Consider the following 20,122-nt stretch of genomic DNA (forward strand, 5'->3'; position numbering starts at 1 on the left):
TTTAAGATATTGGACTTTAATGGGTGAGGTCTGGCAGTCAGGGAGCACTCATAGAATGTAAAACATTCAAAAAACTTTATTTAAATAGATAAAAATCATAATACTTAAGGTTGAACCTTATGAAGTATTATGATTGTCCTTATGTGGTTCCTCTGATGTACTGTTCTAATAGGAGCGACACAAGTCGCTCTGACTTAGAAAAAGGGTCCTGTACTACTTCGGGGAGACCTCGGATCGACTTGCATAGACTTCCATTATGTGAAGTTCCTGCAAGTCGCTCTGAAGTCGTGGTGCATGGCAATGCACAAGTCGCCCCCGAAGTAGTAAAGAGTCGTGTCGCCTTAGTGTGAACTGACTCTTATACAGTGTGATTTTCTATATTTTTTGTTGTTTACTTATGCTATTTGTCAATAAAAACTTTTGTAAAGGAAATAAAATTCCATTCCACGACCCTGCCAACCATAACTGATTGGCTTAAGCGACTAGATAAAATCACACGCATGGAGGAATGTGTACATCAGGTAAGGGAAACGCCGACCTAGTATAGATCCGTCTGGGCCTGTTGGCAGCACTATGGAAACAGCAGACTCTGCACAACACATAGCTCGCCACCTGAGCACCTTAGCATGGTAATCTACGAACAATAGAGGGGGGAGGTGGCCCACTACCCTTTCCCGACCCTTACCCCACCCTGTCCCTCCTCTCTCTTTGTTCTTAGCTCCAAAACCATTTTAGATTATATTACTTCACTTCTACATTTGTAAAGTTCCTACTTTTAAGGGAGTAAGCAGTTTAGGATTAATGTATTCATCTGCCTATCTCCTTCATAATATCATCAGATATTTCAGATTCCCACACCACCATTCAAACGCTACTTAAGCCCTTCTGGTTTTTCTTTAGGATACGGTATTCCCCTTCTCATTTTCACTAATTTGATTAGAGCTTCAAGTTAAGAATTTGCATTGCACTAGTTCTGATAGCCTGTAGATATTCCATCTAACCAAGACACCCCTGGTTGAAAAATGCTATATCTAACAGAAACCATAGTAATAAAAATGAAGAAATATGGGGAGAGTAGAAATGTTCAATACCGTATATTAGGTTACTATGTTCCCCATACATTGACTTCTCCCCTTACTGTATTACCTTTCCCTGCAAGGGTATAAGCCCCATTTGATGTCTCCTTAACTGTACTGCTAAGATTATATTGTTAACGCTTATGTTTATACTTTAAGATTAATAATGTTCTTGGAAAAAAAAAATCCATTAAATAGGCAAAATTACACTTATAAACAGAGTTTTCAGTCCTGCTATCAGAATACAAAAGTGTAATCATATAGCAGGGACACGCACCACCTGCTACTTCCTACTTGTGCATGTGTCCGCACGCTCCATGCGTGAAAGAAGAATTAAATCCTATTTCAGTTTTTTTTTTTTTTTTGTTTTTTTTTACTGCTGATTGCATCATTACTAAGGAGATTTATTCTATTTATTCTGGTGACCATTGTAATCAGTAAATAACATGAAGGAAAATTTAAAATTGTGTTATTACCAAAAACAAGAGCAGTGGTTTCAATTGATAGACTTGTTCTGGAGTCAAAAAAAAAAAATGTCCTTAATTTTGGAGAGGTTTTTCTTACTTCCTATTGTTTTTATGGAACAAGAGGTGAAGGAAATGAGACACAAATCGCAAATAAAAACCTGACAATGCTTTTAACCTTTCCATGCTATATACAAACAAAACAAAAAAAAAACTTTTTGCTTTTGATACTCTAAGTGGGCAGTAGAAGTGTTGAGCCAGATTACACAATATAATACCAGAGATAAAGTGTGACACAATAGAAGTTCTGAGTTTTACAAGATTTAAAGCACTGTCATTAGAATTACAAAAATGTTTACGTTTTACACAAAAAGATGATGGATGTTGTTACTGAATTGTTGGTATAATATTTTTTTTTTATGTTACAAGCCGAGATTATGTCCCATCGCCTCTTGAAAAATCTGGTTATGGTGATAAAGGAAGGGCTGTTATGGAGTCTGATCCCTCTGCAGAGGTAGGTATAACTATATATCCAAATTACCAAAAGGCAAGTGTCTTTATAACTGAAAGCATCTACACAACTATCTACTAAGAATGTCAGACTTTTATGGCACCAAAACACAACTAATTGGTTAGCACTGTTGCATAGTTACATAGTTAGTGAGGTTGAAAAAAGACATCAGTCCATCCAGTTCAACCTATGATGTGTGTGTGTGTTTGCTGTTAACCGTATACCCCCCTGTAAGGGGTCGCTGAGTATAGATCTATCTTGGGTCTTGTATTATCCTGTTGCCAGATACCGGGTATTTTCCACACTGCCAGGTGTACACACATTCTTTTGCTTGTTGTCTCCAATGACCAGCCTAGGGGATTTGTTTTTCGTGGTTTATTTGGAGAACTTGGATAGGAGAAGGGATTACTGGGATACTCCAAATTCAACTTTGTACAGGTGAGGATAACTCTCACTTGGCCCCTTTTCTGTTCTTGCTACACGTTTGCCCCTGGCGTGTATGTAGCTCAACATACAGCCTAAACCTTGAATCCTAAAATAACCAGACTATCTGTAACTTTGGGTCTTTATTACAATGAGGAGATGGTGGTCATATAAGAAAAGGATGTACATGGTGAAACTAGAAATAAACAGATAAAATGAACATATAATAATTACGTGAACATTAACAAATGTCCACTGGATATACAGTTAACAATCTTTAAGCATACCAGCAATGCTGCCTCAGAAGGACCAGGATTTTCCTCGGAAACATGTGGTGCAGGCCTAACTGACTCCCATGTGGCCTGCCTCAATGGAGAATGTGAAAAGAACTTGTAGTAGGAGGTGGAGATAGTTCCCAGCGATATAACAGGAAATATGTAATATCATAGAACATTGTCCATCTGACGTTACCCTTTTGAGGTGTCTCTGGTGGACTGAAGTGGACTGATCCTCCTATGGTGGACGTACGGTTTCTAGGCTGGATAGGACTACTGTTGTTCCGGTGGAGGAATCGCTGTCCTTTAAGGACTTTGGGGATAGAACGGCGTGGGCCGTGGCCCACGATCTGTACTCCCTGGCGGGGGTCTGCACTGTTAACAGTGTTCATGATTGCCCTTGCCACGCAGACTCTGCCTGATGCGCAGAGTTCCAATGCCGTGTCTTGGTGCTTGGAAAGTCCCTCCTGCTCTGGGGGAGCTGTTGGACCAGCTGGTGCAGGGGCTGAAGTTTGTTTGCGATGCCGCGCTGGACACGGCTCCTTTATATGGGTCTCCTGTCGGTTTCGGCAGTGGGTGTCTGTCCTATACTTGACAGGAGTGTTCGTCTGTGGATCAAACTTCTAAGAAGGCCTTAATGGATCTCCCTTTTCAGGGGGGATCGCCTGTTTGGCGCTGCCCTGGATGACATTATGTAAGAGTCTCACGGGTGGTAGAGTGTTTCTTCTTCCACAGGCTAACAAGGGTAAGGGCCTTCGTTGCAGACAGGGTCCCTCCTTGTCGGCTCACAAACAGTTTCTTCATCCCTCGGGGACAGTCGATGTAGCAAAGTCCTTCAAGACTTCCTCGGGCGGTTCCAAACGACCCTGGTCTGGCGAACAAGAGATCGTTTTTTTCCAGACCTGCGGACAAGGCCTACATGGCCTGCAGGTGTGTCCTCACTCACCTATGGGGTGGGGGGATGTCCTTGCCATTTTTCGGACCTGTGGCTGTCCCGGATCCCAGGCAGCTGGGTTCAGGAGGTCATGTGGTCCAGTTGCAAGATTTTTTCGATCCGTTTTTTCTGGTAGGGTTTTCCTTTCCAATGTACGGCTGTCCCGAATCGACTATGCCTACCTTCACATCCCGTTATGTTCAGGACACCAGCGGGTTCTCCGTTTTTGCTGTAGGGTAGGATCTCTATCAGTTTGTGGCAATACCCCTTGGTCTCACTTCTGCTACTCGGGTCTTCACAAAGGTGTTGGCTCAGGTCATGGCGCTGTAGCGGCAGCGGGGTGTATCGGTCCTGGTTTCCTGGCCGATCTGCTTCTCCATGTGGAGTCCCCTACGGTGCTGACAACGAATTTGGAAGAAACCATCAGAACTCTGGAGGAGTTCAGGTGGGTTCTGAAACTTCAGAAGTCATACCTGGTCCCTTCCATGAGACTGGACTATCTGGGCCTGACTTTGGACTCGTCCTCAGTCAGGGTGTTTCCTCCCTCCGGGAAAACACTCTTGGAACCTCAAACTGCAGTTCAACTGTTACTGTCCAGCACATGGTCGTCCCTTCGGACCTGCCTGCGAGTTCTGGGGCTGTTGGTGTCGTCTTTCGAGACGGTCCTTTTCGCTCAATCCTTCTTGAGGATACCCCAGAAGGCAATCCTTCTCGGATGGGGCTAGAATTCAAACTCTCTGTACAATCGTATCTGGCTGAGCTGGGCGACCAGGGAATCTTGATCTGAGAAGCCTTGCTTCCCTTTTTACTGGACAATTGTCACCGCGGATGCAAGCCTGTCCAGGTGGGGAGGAGTCCTCAGCAGGTTCTCTGCTTCGGGAGTATGGTCCCTGGGGGATCCAGGTTACCGATCAATGTCCTGGAGCTGAGAGCAATCTGGCTTTGCTTAGTTCACTGGATCGGGCACCTGCAGCTGTCCAGTGCACATTCCATCGACTACGCCACGACCGTGACTTATGTCATTCACAAAGGGGGAACCTAGGGTGTCCTTGTGGCCTTGGAAGTGACAGGCATTCTTCGTTGGGTAGAGCACCTTGTTCCAGCTCTCTCTACTGTTCCCTTTCCAGGTGTGAAAAATTGGCAGGCGGATTGCCTCATTTGACAGGCCTTGGATGCAGGGGAATGGTCCCTTCATCCGGAGGTGTTCCAGTGGTTGTGCCTTCATTTGGGCACTCCAGATGTGGACCTGCTGGCAATCTCATCTACTGGATAGTGCAGACATTTGTGGCCCGCTCCCAGGACCCTCTGGCGGGTGCAATGGTGGCACCATGAGTTCTGTCATAGGCAAGAACATTCGCTAAGTTCAACGTGAACGATGCTGAGGTTTAGCATGGTCATCTGCGCAAGGCTGACGCCGGCATGGTCGTGTGAGAGTGATCACGGATGGGCCAAGGTCAGTATCAGCTGCTGTCTGCCTTTCCTCCTCTCAAGTTGCTTCCAAGAATTCTTCGCAGGATCGAGGCGGAAGGGATTCTGGTCATTCTCGTGGCTCTGAACTGTCCCTCGCTGAGCTTGGTACATTGACATGGTCAGGCTAGCTGCAGACGCTCCTTGGGGACTTCCTCTCAGGGAGGATTTATTGTCTCCAGGGCCAATCTTCCATCCGGCTTTACGGTCGCTGGCTTTGCCGGCTTGGCTGTTGAAAGCCAGATGCTGAAGGACAGGGGATTGTCTGCTTCAGTGATTCCCACCCTGCTTGAAGCATGGGAAGCGACTTCTAGGATGATTTTTTCATCATAGCAGAAAGTCGTATATTGCGTGGTGTGAGTCTCTTTGGGCTCCCCCTTGCTCTTACTCAGTGGCCCGGTGCTTCTTTCAATGAGGAGTAGATCTAAAGTTGGCCTTGAGTACTGTCAAGGGTCAGGTTTCGGCTTTGGCAATTTTCTCCTAAAGGCTATTGGCCACCTGTTCCCTGGTGCGTGACTTCTTCCAGGGGGTGCGACACTTGGTACTTCCGGTGCAACCTCTGTCACAAACTGGGGGTCTTGATTTGGTGCAGTCAGTTCTTCAAGAACCTCCTTTTGCAAGTATTGGAGGGTATCCCCTGCCAACCTTATTACAGAAGGTGGCCTTCTTGGTTGCTGTAACTCTGCGTTCAGGGTGTCGGCACTGGCGACATTGTCCTGTCATTCTCCCTGTAGTTTGGTTCATGGAGACAAGTGGGACTTCGTCTGGATCTGTCCTTCCCTCCGAAGGTGGTTTCTAGTGTTCACTTGAAGGAGGACATTGTATTACCACCTTGTGTCCTAAGCCCTCACATTCTGAGGAATGTGCATTGCATACTCTAGATAGAGTTCGGGCACTCAAGGTGTACTTGGCGACTACTGAGTCTTTTTCGTAAGTCAGATTCATTCTCTGTACTCACGGATGGCCCATGAACAGGACTGCCTGCGTCTGCTGTGACTATTTCCAGATGGATCGGACAGACGGTGGTGTAGGATTATTCAATTAAGGGTCAGGTCCTTCCTTTCCCTGTTTCGGCACGTTCTACTCGGGCGCCTAGTGCTTCCTGGGCTTTTCGCCTGGCAGGCATCTGTGCTCCAGGTTGCAAGATGGCTACCTGGTAGTCTGTTTATAAGGTGGATGTGCTGGCATCTGCAGATGCCTCTTTTGGCCGCAAACTCTTGCTGGCTGCTGTTTGGAGGGCTTTTGGTCTTCCTTGAGGGTGTTTACTGTTTATTTCAGTTGGCCCTAATCTTTTGTTCTGCTGAGTCCTATGTTGCCTGGTCAGCTATGTTTAGCCTTGGGGACTTGTTCCTTTCTGCTGTTCCCACCCCTCATTTTATGGCACTGCTTTGGAACATTCCTACTAATATAGATCAGAGGACAACGCTTGTCAATGAACGATAGAGAAAACTGGATTATTGACTTACCGTAAAATTCTTTTCTCTTAACCACTTGCCGACTGCGCACAGTATATTTACTGCGGAAGTCAGCTCCGGCCAGGCAGAGTGACGTAGATCTACGTCGCTAGCCTGTCACCGGGTTTTGAGCCAATAGCGGGCGAGAGCGCGACCGCTTCGGCTCGTTCACAGAGTAGTGCGGGCGTGTGACCAGCGGACCCGATGTCCGCCGGTCACACTACGATCGTCGGTAGAGCGGGAGAAAGGCGGGCGGCTTATGTAAACAAGCCGCCTGTCATTCTCCCCTGTGTAAAAATGGAGATCAGACGGTTCTACTATGTAGAACCGTTGATCTCTGTTTTTACAATAGAAGACCTGTCCCACTACAGTTAGAATCACGCCCCTAGGACACACTTAACCCCTTCCTCTCCAATACAGTTAACCCCTTCCCTACCAGTGTTATTTTTTCATATGTATAGCACTGATTACTGCAGTAATGTCACTGGTAACCCCAAAAGTGTCAAAAATGTCAGTCAAGGGTCCGATCTGTCCGCCGCAATGTCGCAGTACCGCAAAAAAAAATTGCAGATCGCCGCCATTACTCGTTAAAAAAAAAAAACACCAAAAATGACAAAAATCTTTCCCTTTGTTAGTAAACGCGATAACTTTTGCGCAAACCAATCAAAATACGCTTTTTGTGATTTTTTTTTACCAAACATATGTAGCATAAAACAAATTGGCCGAAAATGTTAAAAAATGTTGATTTTTACATTTTTTTGGGGGGGAATTTCATATAAAAAAAAAAGTGAAAAAAATGGATTTTTGTAAAATCTTACCGTAAAATCCTTTTCTCTTAGCTCATTGACAGACGTAGTCCTCGGTGATACAGCACCTTCGGGTTATGTTGCCTCCACAGGAGCAGGACTAGACAGGAAATAAAATGCTCTGGCCACACCCTAGGGGCAGTCCCAGAGGGTATATCCTCTCTCTCTCCGCCACAGCAAATCAGTTATGTCACAAAAGCAGTGCTTAGAGAATTTAACCCAACCCAACTCAAAAACAGAGGGGCGGGGACTACGTCTGTCAATGAGCTAAGAGAAAAGGATTTTACGGTAAGATTTTACAAAAATCCATTTTTCTCTATCGCTCATTGACAGACGTAGTCCTCGGTGATACAGCACCTTCGGGAAGTCCCAGAGCAGTATCACAAATGAGGGGTGGGAAAATGGAAATCAAATCCCAATCTAGAAGGCCCAACCGGTGCCAACTAGAAGTTTACAATGCTCATCCTTAATGATGAGACTCAACAAAAAGAAATTTTTCAAACAGAAAAAAACCCTCGAGGTAGACCACCGGTCTCCTCAAATTGCGGCCTGCAAAACCTTGCGGCCAAATGAGGCATCCGCCGATGCCATCACATCAATTTTATAGAATTTTGTAAAGGTATGTACCGACGACCAGGTGGCCGCCTTACATACCTGGACCACTGACGCCTGATGGCGAAAGGCCCAGGAAGTACTGAGCGCTCGAGTGGAGTGCGCCCTAACAGGGAACGGAGGACTCTGACCCTTAATAGAATAAGCCTGTACCACCGTCTGTCTAATCCATTTGGCAATAGTCGCGGCAGATGCAGGCAACCCCTTTCTGGGGCCATCCGTGATCACAAAAAGTGAATCCGTCTTACGGAATGATTCTGTAGCTTTCAGGTATACCCTGATTGCCCGAACCACATCCAAGGAATGCAACGCATGTTCCCGATGATGATTGGGCTGAGGACACAAGGAAGGTAGTACAATATCTTCATTCAGATGAAAATCTGAAACCACCTTAGGAAGAAAGGATGGCTTAGGATGAAGTACTACCTTATCCCTATGAATCACTAGGTATGGGGACTGGCATGATAATGCAGCCAGTTCTGACACCCTGCGAGCAGAAGTGATAGCCACCAAGAAGGCCACCTTCTGGGATAAAGTAAGCAAGGGAATCTCCCTGATGTTTTCAAAGGGAGGTTTCTGTAGAACCGACAAAACTAAATTAAGATCCCAGGGCGGTAAGGGCGCGCGGACTGGTGGAGCCAGGTGCCGCACCCCCTGGATGAAATTCCGCACCAAGGACTTGGTAGCTAAAGGTTTCTGAAAGAAGATTGCTAATGCTGAAACTTGACCCTTGATGGTGCTCAAGGCTAGTTTCTGCTCAACCCCTTTTTGCAAAAAAGCCAATATTCGAGTCACCGAATAGGTACGTGGAGGAAATTCTAAAGATTCGCACCACGCAATATAAGTCTTCCATGTGTGATAATAGACCTTGCTGGAAGTCGCTTTCCTTGCTTTAATAAGGGTAGGAATGACTGAAGCTGACAACCCTCTGTCCTTCAGTACTTGGGTCTCAATGGCCAGGCCATTAAAACCAGCGACTGTAAAGCACGATGGTAAATTGGTCCTTGAGACCACAGACATTCCCTGAGACGAAGTTCCCACGGAACGTCTGCGACTAGCATGTCCAAGTCGGCCAGGCCGGCTTGACGAGGCCAGCCTAGAATTTCTAGGACCACTGGCGCTGACTGGATCTGAACCAGGCGTCCCTAGAGCTATCTGGCCCCGACCATCCGAGAAAGTCTGGTCGTTTTCTGTTCCCACACATTTATCAGATACCTGATTCCTATCAGGAAGGGTGATCTTTTCTGGTTGAACCTCAGGGACCGAAGTCACCCGGCTAGAGGCTTCTTGGTCTGTCTGGTCAACCAGATCCGATTCCTGTGGGGAATAGAGACTAATCTTAGGAAAAGGTAAAGGAAAAGATCTATTCAGGGAACGGTGACTACCGCTCCCTGTAGTACTTAAATGTTGGAAGGGAAGAATCGCACCGGTAGTAGTAGTCGATGCTCGATCTAATGTCCTGAATACCGGTGAAAACGTCCCCCCACCCTCAACCCGGGTGGGGGCGCACCTTCAGGCTGTATAATCCTTTGCTTCGGGTTTGGCTGAGTCGGTCCTCTGTTTGTCCGACCAGCCTTCTGGAGGAGTCTTGTCTTTCCCGCTTGTACCAGCCGGGCGTACGAACCCTTTATGGGCGGTAAAGAAAGGTCCTCGCTTGTTGCGAGGTCCCTTAGCTTTAGCAGCCTGTGGCAAGAAAGTGCTCTTGCCCCCAGTGGCATCCTTAATAATTTCATCTAGGGTGGCCCCAAATAGACGATTCCCCTGAAAGGGGAGATTCGTCAAGGTCTTTTTGGAACCTAGGTCAGCTGACCAGCATTTTAACCACAGCACACGTCTGAGGATTACCGCTGACATAGATGCATGCCCTAATAGGGGGGTAGCATCCAAGGCTGCGTCACAGACAAACTGTAGCCCTTGTATAATCTGTTCCATCAAATCAGATGTTCCCTGGGGGATATCTTTTCCCCTTAGGTCTTGGCGTACCAATCTCGCCCATTCCGTTAGTGTCTGGGAAACTAGACCAATAACAATTACTGGTCTAAATGCTGACCCTATCAGGGAGAAGATAGTGCGGGACTCCGCTTCCATCTTTCGATCCACCGGATCCTTAAAGGACGAAGTGTCCTCCACTGGGATAACCGTGGCTTTATTCAGCCTGGAAATAGGTGGATCCACCACTGGTGGTACCGTCCATTTCTTAATGAAGGACTCCTCAAATGGATAGCGTATAGCAATACGCTTGGAAATCGTAAAGGTACGCTTAGAATGCTCCCATTCTCCTTTAATTTTATTACCAAAACACTTGGGTACAGGAAAAACCTTCACCGTTTTGATGGGCTTGTTAGTACCAAAGGGAATCTCTGTTTCAGTTGCCTCTGCCGGTAAAACCTCAAGTCTTAAGGTTTCCCGCACTGCCACAACTAGTGCGTCCACCAATGCTTCTTCCTGAATTATAGCGGGAGAAGGAACGTCCTCCTCACTGTCTGAGGGAGCTTTACCTGAGGTAACAGCCCTTGCAGAGGGACCTGCAGCTGCAGTGACCATCTCTGAATCTGAGTCAGAGGTGTCAGATAATATAGGGGTAGGCGGGGGTCGCTTCCTTGACCCCCGTCCCTGACAGGCTGCCTCCACCCGAGCCACCAAAGACTCCAAAACTGCTGTAAATGCATCCATACTCTGTGCACCGACGGGTCCCGTGGCCCCCTCGAGGGAAACAGGTGGGGGAATTTGTGTGGCAGGGTCCATGATTATTCCAGTAACTTCCCGGATAATACAATTCAATTAAATAAAAAAAACTTTTTTTTTTTTTTTCTTTTTTCAGACCCCCAGCGCCACAAAAGCCCCTTAGTGTTACCTGCTAGGGATCCCTATCGATCGAGAGAGAGAGAGATAGACCCCCAGGCTCACCACTTGATGCTCAGAGTTTAACTGCAACAGGTTACAGCACTGTCTTCACAAACAGGAAGTCTTTTGGCTGGCTGCCCAGGAAGAAAGGAGGCGGCTCCGCCCCTCTGCACGCCTTCCGGCGCCTCCTTTTAGCTCCACGAGGTGTTTGGATCACCTCAAACATGGCCGCCCCCATGCTGGAGACACGAGGCTACGCCAAAATGGCGGCTCGTGCGATCCAGCAAAAAAAATGGCGGCGGCCTGTACCGAATAGCGGTGTGCTGCAGAGCGCACAACACCTTCTCTGCATGGGGATTTGGCGTGGTTGGCGGTACCGGCCCTGGCGGACCGCATGGCCGTTCGGAAGGCCTGCTATTGCTGGAGACTTGACTAGGAAGGCAGTCTACATGTCCGTGGCTTCTGACTGGTAGGTACTTTATTATTATCACAGTAAGATTCCCATACTGCCACTGATTACAATCTTTTTAACATGTATACAATTAGATTGTTAGCTCCAAAACCAAGCCTCCTGGCTTTTTGCACATAAAATCACACTCAAAGTAGGGGGATCTGTGCCATGTTATAGGATAGAGGAGGACTCTATCTTACCATACAGAGAGGGGCCCGCGTTCACCACAAGACCCGTCAGGGGAAAAGGGGGAACATACTACTCACCATACCGGAACCAGGCGGGCACCAACTCTTGACAGTACCCCTCTCCACCGGGGCGGGAGGGCCGTCGACCAATACGGACGCCGTGACTCATGGTCCTTGGCGTTTCAGCGAGACGTTTAACTCGCGGGGTCAGTCCCCCAGTGGGACTATGTCGCGGCCGACCCAGCGCGGAGCTATGGCCTGCACGCGCTCGTAGGCTGAACTGGGGTGACCACCGGATCTCAACATCCAGCCCGTCGCCCAGTTCAGCTTTCTTGCTTGAAGATCTCACAGGAACACTGGAGAAAAAAGCTGTCAAAAAATCTTTTTAAGAAAAAAATCTTGCCAGGACCGAAGATCCCAGCAAGGTATCTAGGTCCTTACTCCTGACTAGACAGAAAAAAACTGATTTGCTGTGGCGGAGAGAGAGAGGATATACCCTCGGGGACTGCCCCTGGGGTGTGGCCAGAGCATTTTATTTCCTGTCTAGTCCTGCTCCTGTGGAGGCAACATAACCCGAAGGTGCTGTATCACCGAGGACTACGTCTGTCAATGAGCGATAGAGAAATATTGTTATTTTTGCAAAATTTACGTTCTTTTTTTTCTTATAGTGCATGATCAAAAATCGCACAGGTGATCAAATACTACCAAAAGAAAGCTCTGTTTGTGGGAAAAAAAGCTCATGAAATTCGTTTAGGTACAGCGTCGCACGACCACACAATTGTCCGTTAAAGTCACGCAGTAAAAATCGCAAAAAAAACCCTGGTCAGGAAGGGGGTAAAATCTTCCGGGGCTTAAGTGGTTAAGTTCATTGACGGACGCAGTACCCGCCCCTCTATTTTGAGTTGGGTTGGTGGTACTTTCTGACACTGCTTTGATACAAAACTGACATCCTATGCAGGAAGAGAGAGGGTGTACCCTCCTGGGACTGCCCATAGGCGTAGCCAGAACTTTTTTTCTGCCTTCTGTCCTACTCCTGTAGGGGGCAGTATAACCCTACTGATATGGATCAGAGAACTGCATCCGTCAATGAACTTAAGAGAAAAGGATGGTAAGTCAAAAATCCAGTTCTTTCCTTTAGAAATGTCAGTATTGCTGCAACGGACTACATACATCGCACAAATGGGCCACTTTACAGGCACATTAAGGGGACCCCCCAGGCACGATATTTAAAGTAATTTTTTATTGTTTCACTTTAAGCATTATTAAAATCACTGCTCCTGTAAAAACTATAGTTTTTAAAAAATTTTTGCATTGATGCATGTCCCCCAGAGCAGTACCCAGACCCCCTATACACTTATTTGGGCAATAACTTGCATTTAAGCCTTTTTGATTGTTCATGTTCGAGTCCCATAGACTTCAATAGAGTTTGCATGTTCTAACAAACTTTTCCCCCGTTTGGTGTGTTCTGGTGCGAACCGAACCGAGGGGTGTTCGGCTCATCACTAGTGTGCACCAGGTTTGGTAAATCTCCCCCATTGCTTCACCAGAAGTGTCATGCTACACTTATATTCCAGACTCACAAGGGCTTTAACCTATGCTGATGTGGACTGACCGAGTTTTCGCTATCAGTAAGCCTGGAATACAGACAGATCACCTCAATAATCTCCGTTTGATCACATTGTGGAGCATGCAGGGCCTTCCTGCTCAAGGCCTTGTCTGAGCATAGAGGTCCTTAAGACATTTGTGTGTCAGGGAAGGACAGTGCCTGGTGGAGGTTCCTACTTGTCTATAGGAACACCAGCCCCTGGCTCAGACTCAAGTGAGACCCCTTGCCATACCTTTTTGGGTTAGAGAAGCCATAGGATATTTTCCCCAAGGTGGCTGGTGTAGAGGTTTCCTAGGGAGAACCGAAGGGAACTCTGTATGAATTTCAAAGAAATTTCCTGGAGTTTGACTACAGCCACCATGTCAAGGACAGGTTTTGCTTGAGAGGCCTTGTGCTGACAATTTGAACTGTTTGTCAGATATGGGCACCCTGAGTTAGGAATATGGGTCTACACTCCTTACCTTTGCTGTTATGTTGACATGTTAATTCTCTTTATTATATGAACTGAAACTATATTATGCTATTATTTGTTTTGTTTTTTTGAGTTATTGAACATATTAAGGCTCCGTTCACATGTCAGCGTATGGATCGCGGGCAGAACCGCCGCGGTTCCGCCCGCGATTCGGAGATTATTGCAAATCGCGGGACGCCTGTGCGTTGCCCGTTGATTTGCAATAGCCCCCCAAACGCTGAGCGATGTTGCCGCGATTTCCGCCTGCCGAATCGCGGTAACATCGCCCAAAAAAGTACAAGAGCTTCTTTGGAGCGTATTGCGTTCCGCGATTATTTTTGCGCAATGTTACCGCGATTCGGCAGGCGGAAATCGCGGCAACATCGCTCAGCGTTTGGGGGGCTATTGCAAATCAGCGGGCAACGCACAGGCGTCCCGCGATTTGCAATAATCTCCGGATCACGGGCGGAACCGCGGCGGTTCTGCCCGCGATCCATACGCTGACATGTGAACGGAGCCTAAGTTAAGTAAAGTACTGCTCTGTTTTGTAATGTTCTCTTTGATAGGTGCTCAATTTAGTGGTAGATCTGGCACAAGGGCCTGTCATGATTAACGGAGGGAAAGGGGAGGATGATATAGCAAGTTGTTAAAGGTGGAGGGCAGGTGCAGTGATTTTTGCTGCAGCTCAACTCTTTCAGGTGCGTCACTAAGGGGTTTATTTACTAAAGCTAGAGAGTGCAAAATTAGTCACAATTCAGCTTCTAACCTCAGCTTGTTTAATTAAACTTTAGCAATAAAACCTGGAAGCGGATTGGTTTCTCTTCAGAATTGTGACTCATTTTTCGCTCTCTAGCTTTAGTAAATAAAACCCCAGTGTGACACCAGGCAGGATTGTGTCCCTGCTATCACTCAGTGCACGGTGTACAGAGCAGTCACATAGCAGCTGCTAAACTCTGAGCACTAGAGGGAACTCTGCAAAGGAATGACTTGTCCTCTTCAGTGGGCTCCAGGCATCTATCTTGGGTAAGCATCTTACTATTAAAGACATGGGATTTCTGTGATAGTTGGTGACCATTTTGACTGCTCAACAACAAAGTGAGAGGCCTTCAGGGATGGGGGAAGTAGAGTACAGGATGTATGTGATTCCTGAAGTCTCCCTCACAGTGGTTTCCCCTTTTTGAACCCCGTAGTGGAATGAGACTGTTACGCAGTGAGTCCTCATGCTGGGAAGGAAATTGCACTTGCTGATGGAGAGTATCTTGGGGACAGACAGACAGGACAGAAGTTTCATCTTGTAAGAGACTGAGTACACATCACTGCAAGCACCCAAGCAATAGAAGTTATGGTGGATATTTATTCTCTTGCCTTAAAAGGGTTGTAAAGGCAGAAGGTGTATTCTTTGCATTAAGATAAAAAAAAAAAACCTTCTGTGTGTAGCAGCTTCCCACAGCCCACCTAATACTTACCTGAGCCTATCTCTAGCGATGTTGCAGGAGTATCTCGGCTGCCCGAGACTCTCCATCCTCATTGGCTGAGAAGGCAGCTCAGATCGCGGCTCCATTTATGAATGGACACACGGAGCTGCGGCATAACTCGGATGCCCCCATAGCAAGTTGCTTGCTATGGGGGCACTCAACTGGAGAGAGGGGCCAGGAGCACAGAAGAGGCACCCGAGAAGAGGATCAAGGCTGCTCTGTGCAAAAACCAACTGCACAGAGGAGGGTAAGTATAACATGTTTATATTTTTAACCAAAAAAACCCAAGACTTTACAATCACTTTAACCATTTGCCGACCGCCCGCCACAGATATACTGAGGCAGGCTGGCTTGGCTGCACGAATCAATGTACCCATGCGTCGCTCCGCAGAATATAAATTGGCCTAAAATTATGAAAAAAATTGAATTTTACAATTTTTTGGGAGGAATGTTATATAGCAGAAAGTAAAAAATATTGTTTTATTTTCAGAATTGTCGCTCTTTTTTTGTTTTATAGCATAAAAAATATAAAATCGCACAGGTGATCAAATACCACCAAAAGAAAGCTGTATTTGTGGGAAAATAAAGACATCAATTTTATTTGGGTACAGTGTCGCACGATGGTGCAATTGTCCGTTAAAGTAACGCAGTGCCGAACTGCAAAAAATGGCCTGGCCATTAAGGGGGTAAAACATTCCGTTCCAGAAGTTAAGCCAAGTTGGAAATGCCTCTTTATAATAATGCGATAGTTTGCTGACAAGTTATATTGAAGTAAAGCTGTTAAAAATCATCAACCAGAACTTATTTGGATGTTCTGTGTCTGTGATGTGCTGGTGAGAAAAACTGCTAAAAAGCTCTGGAGAAGGAGCGACTGGTCATTACAAGGGAGGACACTGTGATGGAATAAAGCTCTTGGGTCTCCCAGTAGTTAAAGTGAACTGACAGTTAAGGACTTTAGTGCCCTACTGGCCTGCCTGGAGCCACTCCGAATAGAGAGGCTTCTCCAATTAGGGAGTTGTTCTTCTGATGCTGACCCATGAAATCATCAGCTGTAGATATAGCCTGGGTTACTGCCCCCGTCCAAACTTTCTGGAAAGCCCCAACGCCATTCTGAGGTTTAGATGAACTTGCTGGAAGGGATGGTGCAACTTTACATATTCTAGTCACTAGGCCCTAACTTTTTGTTACGTGTTGAACATAGACAATCTGATTGTTCTTTTTTGTTTTAGATCTATCAACAATGTGTAGCACCCTCCTAGGTAGGTGCTAGGTGAATATCAAATAAATTGTATATGCGCTCCCAGGTCACAGGATGCCTAGGCGCAAGACTAATGGTAAGGGTGCCACATCCTTGAAAATGGAAATTTGAGAAAAGGGGGGAGAAAGATTGGACTTTATTGGCACCAGTATTAAAAATATATATGTTTTTTTTTTTGAAACTCACAAAAAACATAAATACAAAACCAAAAAATTATTTTAAAGATGAAAAACAGACAAACAATTACATACAATAAAATAAGGCAAAAGCCTCAAAACGGTGTGCAAATTCCGTCACATAGCACAATAAACAATCTTCAGTTGATAGCGACAATAGAATATATCACAGGATTAGTATATTCATGGGACGGCTGTAGAGAAAAATATACAACCGTCTCTGAAATCCGTCAGTACAATGCAGATGAGCAGATGTTAAATTATATCCAGGTTGCCCTACATGTTTCGCTTATCACTGTAAGCTTCCTCTGGAGCAAGTGGTATACGCAAACATCTGAAAGAAGTTCAGGTGACAAATATCTATAAGGAAAATGCGCCTATATAGGCTGTAATGGGTAACGAGGGGATTTGTTCATTGGAACTGGAGCATACTGCTTAAACACATGCCAGTATTATCAAGGCTGTGTACAAATTTGTCATCCTAAGACATAGGCCACCGTATCTCCCCGGATAGAAACAATTTATAAAAAATATTGGTAACGGAGCCTGGTGGAGAGGACCCAGAGGTCAGGATGTCCAAACAGATACCAAGGTTTAAACACCTCGTGTAGCCGAGTGTGTAAAAGCAGGAATTTGCTCCAGTCCAAGAACAGTATGTCCCCCCGGATGGTGAATGCCGCCATTTTTGGTTTTGTATTTATGTTTTTTGTGAGTTTCAAAATAAAAACATATATATTTTTAATACTGGTGCCAATAAAGTCCAATCTTTCTTCCCCCTTTTCTCAAATTTCCAGGTGCTAGGTAAAAGCATCTATTGGTCTTTCTGCTTATCAGGGGAACCTGATCCATTAGGTTGCCTGTCATGTTTCCAGGTGTGATTCAATGGGTATGAGGGAGTGTCCCCACTGTATCCAATAAGGGAGCTTGTTGGACAGTGGAGGAAACCCAGCCAGTGACGCATTGGTTTTTGTGAGAGTCTCAGTGAGTGGGCACTCTTGCAGTGCATCCTGGGATTGCTCATAAAGGCCGGGGGGACATGTGACAGGGCGTCTTTGGTGGGAAGCAGAGTCCCAGGAGGAGGCTGACGGCTTGTCTCTCCTCTTGAAGCAAGAGGAAAGTGGTCTTAGGCAGTCGGCCTAGTAAACCAGGTGTGGAGCTGAGCTGCAGAGGATCCAGTGGAGCTGACAGTGGAGCTGCTGGCAGAATCTTCTGGGAAAAACAGTGTCTGTGAGTACCAGGGGAATTGCCAAAGGGTCTGCCCAGGAAGGGGGACCACTCCAGTAAAGTCAGAGGATCAAGGGGCCAGCTCACACAGAGTGTCAGAGTAAAGGGGGTGCCATTTAGAACCCTAAAGAGTAGGGACAAATGGGGTGCCAAGTAGGACCCTGAAGAGTGATACACAGTACAGTAAAGTTCATCTAATTCTCCTTCACTACAGTATCAAGGTGAAGCAGCGGCCTTGCTGCACTCAGCGTTATATAGAAGTCCCAGCAATTGTGCATAGTGTATATAGATGGAGTATCCCACTCATCCCTTCTCCTATCCAATTTCTCAAATAAATCAACAAAAACCAAAACCCCTAGACTGTTTCTGATTGAGCCAAGCACTTTGAATATGCTACATTGTCAAGTTATTGCTAATGGTAACCCAGGGGAACCCTTTAATCAGCAGCTCCCAAGGGAGTATTGCTACAAATGCAAGGGCCTGTCTGATTGGGTACTTATTAAAGAATGTTTAGGGAGATACTCATATAGGTAAATCTAAAGTGGATTGTACAGTCAGATTGTAACATTTGTAGTGAATTTACCATATTATATGTGTTAATGTTGTCACTTGTAGATCCAAAAATGTAAATGTGATGGTTGTCTTGTGTCCACAGAAAGTCAGTATGGTAAGATTTGTGTACTACATGCTTTAAACACAATACTATTCTTTTTTTCATCTGATTCATTTATAATGATCTTTTTTTTTTCTTCTCATAGTCTGAGGAAGAGCCCGATAATTTAGTTACACCAAATGAAGATGGAAATACATACAGGTACAGTTTTCCTGCTTTAATTATATTCTGAATGTTAGAGAACCCAGAAATCCAGATGTTTATAGAACAGATACCTAATTGTAAAAAAGTGTTTGCATACAGTACAGTCTGCCCTGATTCTCAGATAATGCCATGCAAAGTCAGTGTGCTTCTGTTATCATATTTATATGAACAAAATATGTAAGTAAAAAAACAAATTCACCAAGTATTGTATGGTAAATAGTGGCGCTAGAGAGGAGAGAAATCTAATCTCATCATTTCCTGTGCTGTGCATGAGCAGTGTAAACAAATTAATCAAAAAATAATGACAATGATTGGTCCGTGATGAATAAATAAAGTTCTTAAATATCTCCACACCACAGCATGTGATAAACGTCTCACCACTTCCCCATTTGGTTCAGACTCACCAGATAAGTTTGCCACACCTTCTCATGTCTGGCAAATTGAGCATTGTACCCCACAGTGTTGCAGCAAAAAAATAGATTTTTGTCTTCCCGTAAAATCCTATTCTATGAAGTTCATTGACAGATGCAGCTCCATATAATTCTTGACCATTGGGTTATGCTGCCCCCTACAGGAGTCGAACACTAGGCAGGAAAAAGCTTTACCACGCCTATGGGGCCGTCCCTGCGGGGATATACCCACACACTCTGCTATAGGCTTCAGTTTCGTTGGAAGCAGTGTTTAGAGCAAAAACCCCAACCCACTCAAGATAAAGAGGCGGGTGCTGCGTCTGTCAACGAACTTCAGAGAAAAGGATTTTACGGTAAGACAAAAATCCAGTTTTCTCTATCGTTCATTGACAGACGCAGCTCCATATAATTTTTGACCATTGGGATGTCCCAAAGCAGTAATTGCATGAGGGGTGGGAAAACAATGCAGAAAAAGAACGTAATTCCCAACAATGTATAGATTTATGATTCTTGTGCTATCATGGGCAAGGGCTCAGTGAATTCTATACCCCTGATGCCGCAAGTACAGATACTGATACCTTCACAGTTAGATTAGATATATAAAATTGGGGGGTTTGTACTGCGCTTCAAGGTGTTAGTGTGTTCTATATTAAAGCAGGGAATAGCATATAAAATTCTCATACATGTTATACCATCATAAACATTAATCAGTGAATAATTCACAAAAATGCTCATTTGCCAAATTCATTAATCCATGCTAGTCAAGAATGTGCAAAATTAAAGTGCTTATAAATGTACCAATTGATGTGCAAATTAAATAGGTATTTCTAAATATACTAATTAAGGTGCAAAAAAAAGAAATAAAGTGCTTATAAATGACCAGTGTAGCCATGATATATTTCACATATATATTATTCCAAATAAAGTGCTACGTGCGTTATTCAACAGTGTAAGTGTACAGTTATACACTAAGTGCAGACAATATTTGTGCATTCAACTAAAACTTTCATAGTGCTTGCTTATAATAAAAGGGGGATTCAAAATAGTGCTGAAGTGTCCATTTATATGTGAAGTTTTCCAGTTTTCTTTTATATACTCCTTAAAGTCCTTATTCCAGCCAATAGCCTCCTCCACCTTTAAGGTAGTGACTAATGGTGCTCTTCGGTGATCACACGTGTAGGTGTGCTATCCGCTCACCTT

At 45.3% G+C, this 20,122-nt stretch overlaps 1 protein-coding gene across 1 annotated transcript in view; it reads left to right on the forward strand.

The window, feature by feature from the left end:
- LOC309556402 (NACHT, LRR and PYD domains-containing protein 3-like) overlaps nt 1–20,122 on the forward strand; it is a gene marked incomplete at both ends in the record, with an annotated part of 545,473 nt that overhangs the window by 462,639 nt on the left and 62,712 nt on the right. Inside the window, 2 exons of the mRNA XM_082258866.1 lie at nt 1,970–2,054; nt 18,454–18,509. Of these exons, the coding sequence (XP_082114992.1) occupies nt 1,970–2,054; nt 18,454–18,509 (141 nt within the window). The remainder of the gene's footprint in view (nt 1–1,969; nt 2,055–18,453; nt 18,510–20,122) is intronic.

This window comes from Pelophylax lessonae, assembly GCF_965119305.1.
Source record: "Pelophylax lessonae genome assembly, chromosome: 5".
In the NCBI taxonomy this organism is placed as follows: domain Eukaryota; kingdom Metazoa; phylum Chordata; class Amphibia; order Anura; family Ranidae; genus Pelophylax; species Pelophylax lessonae.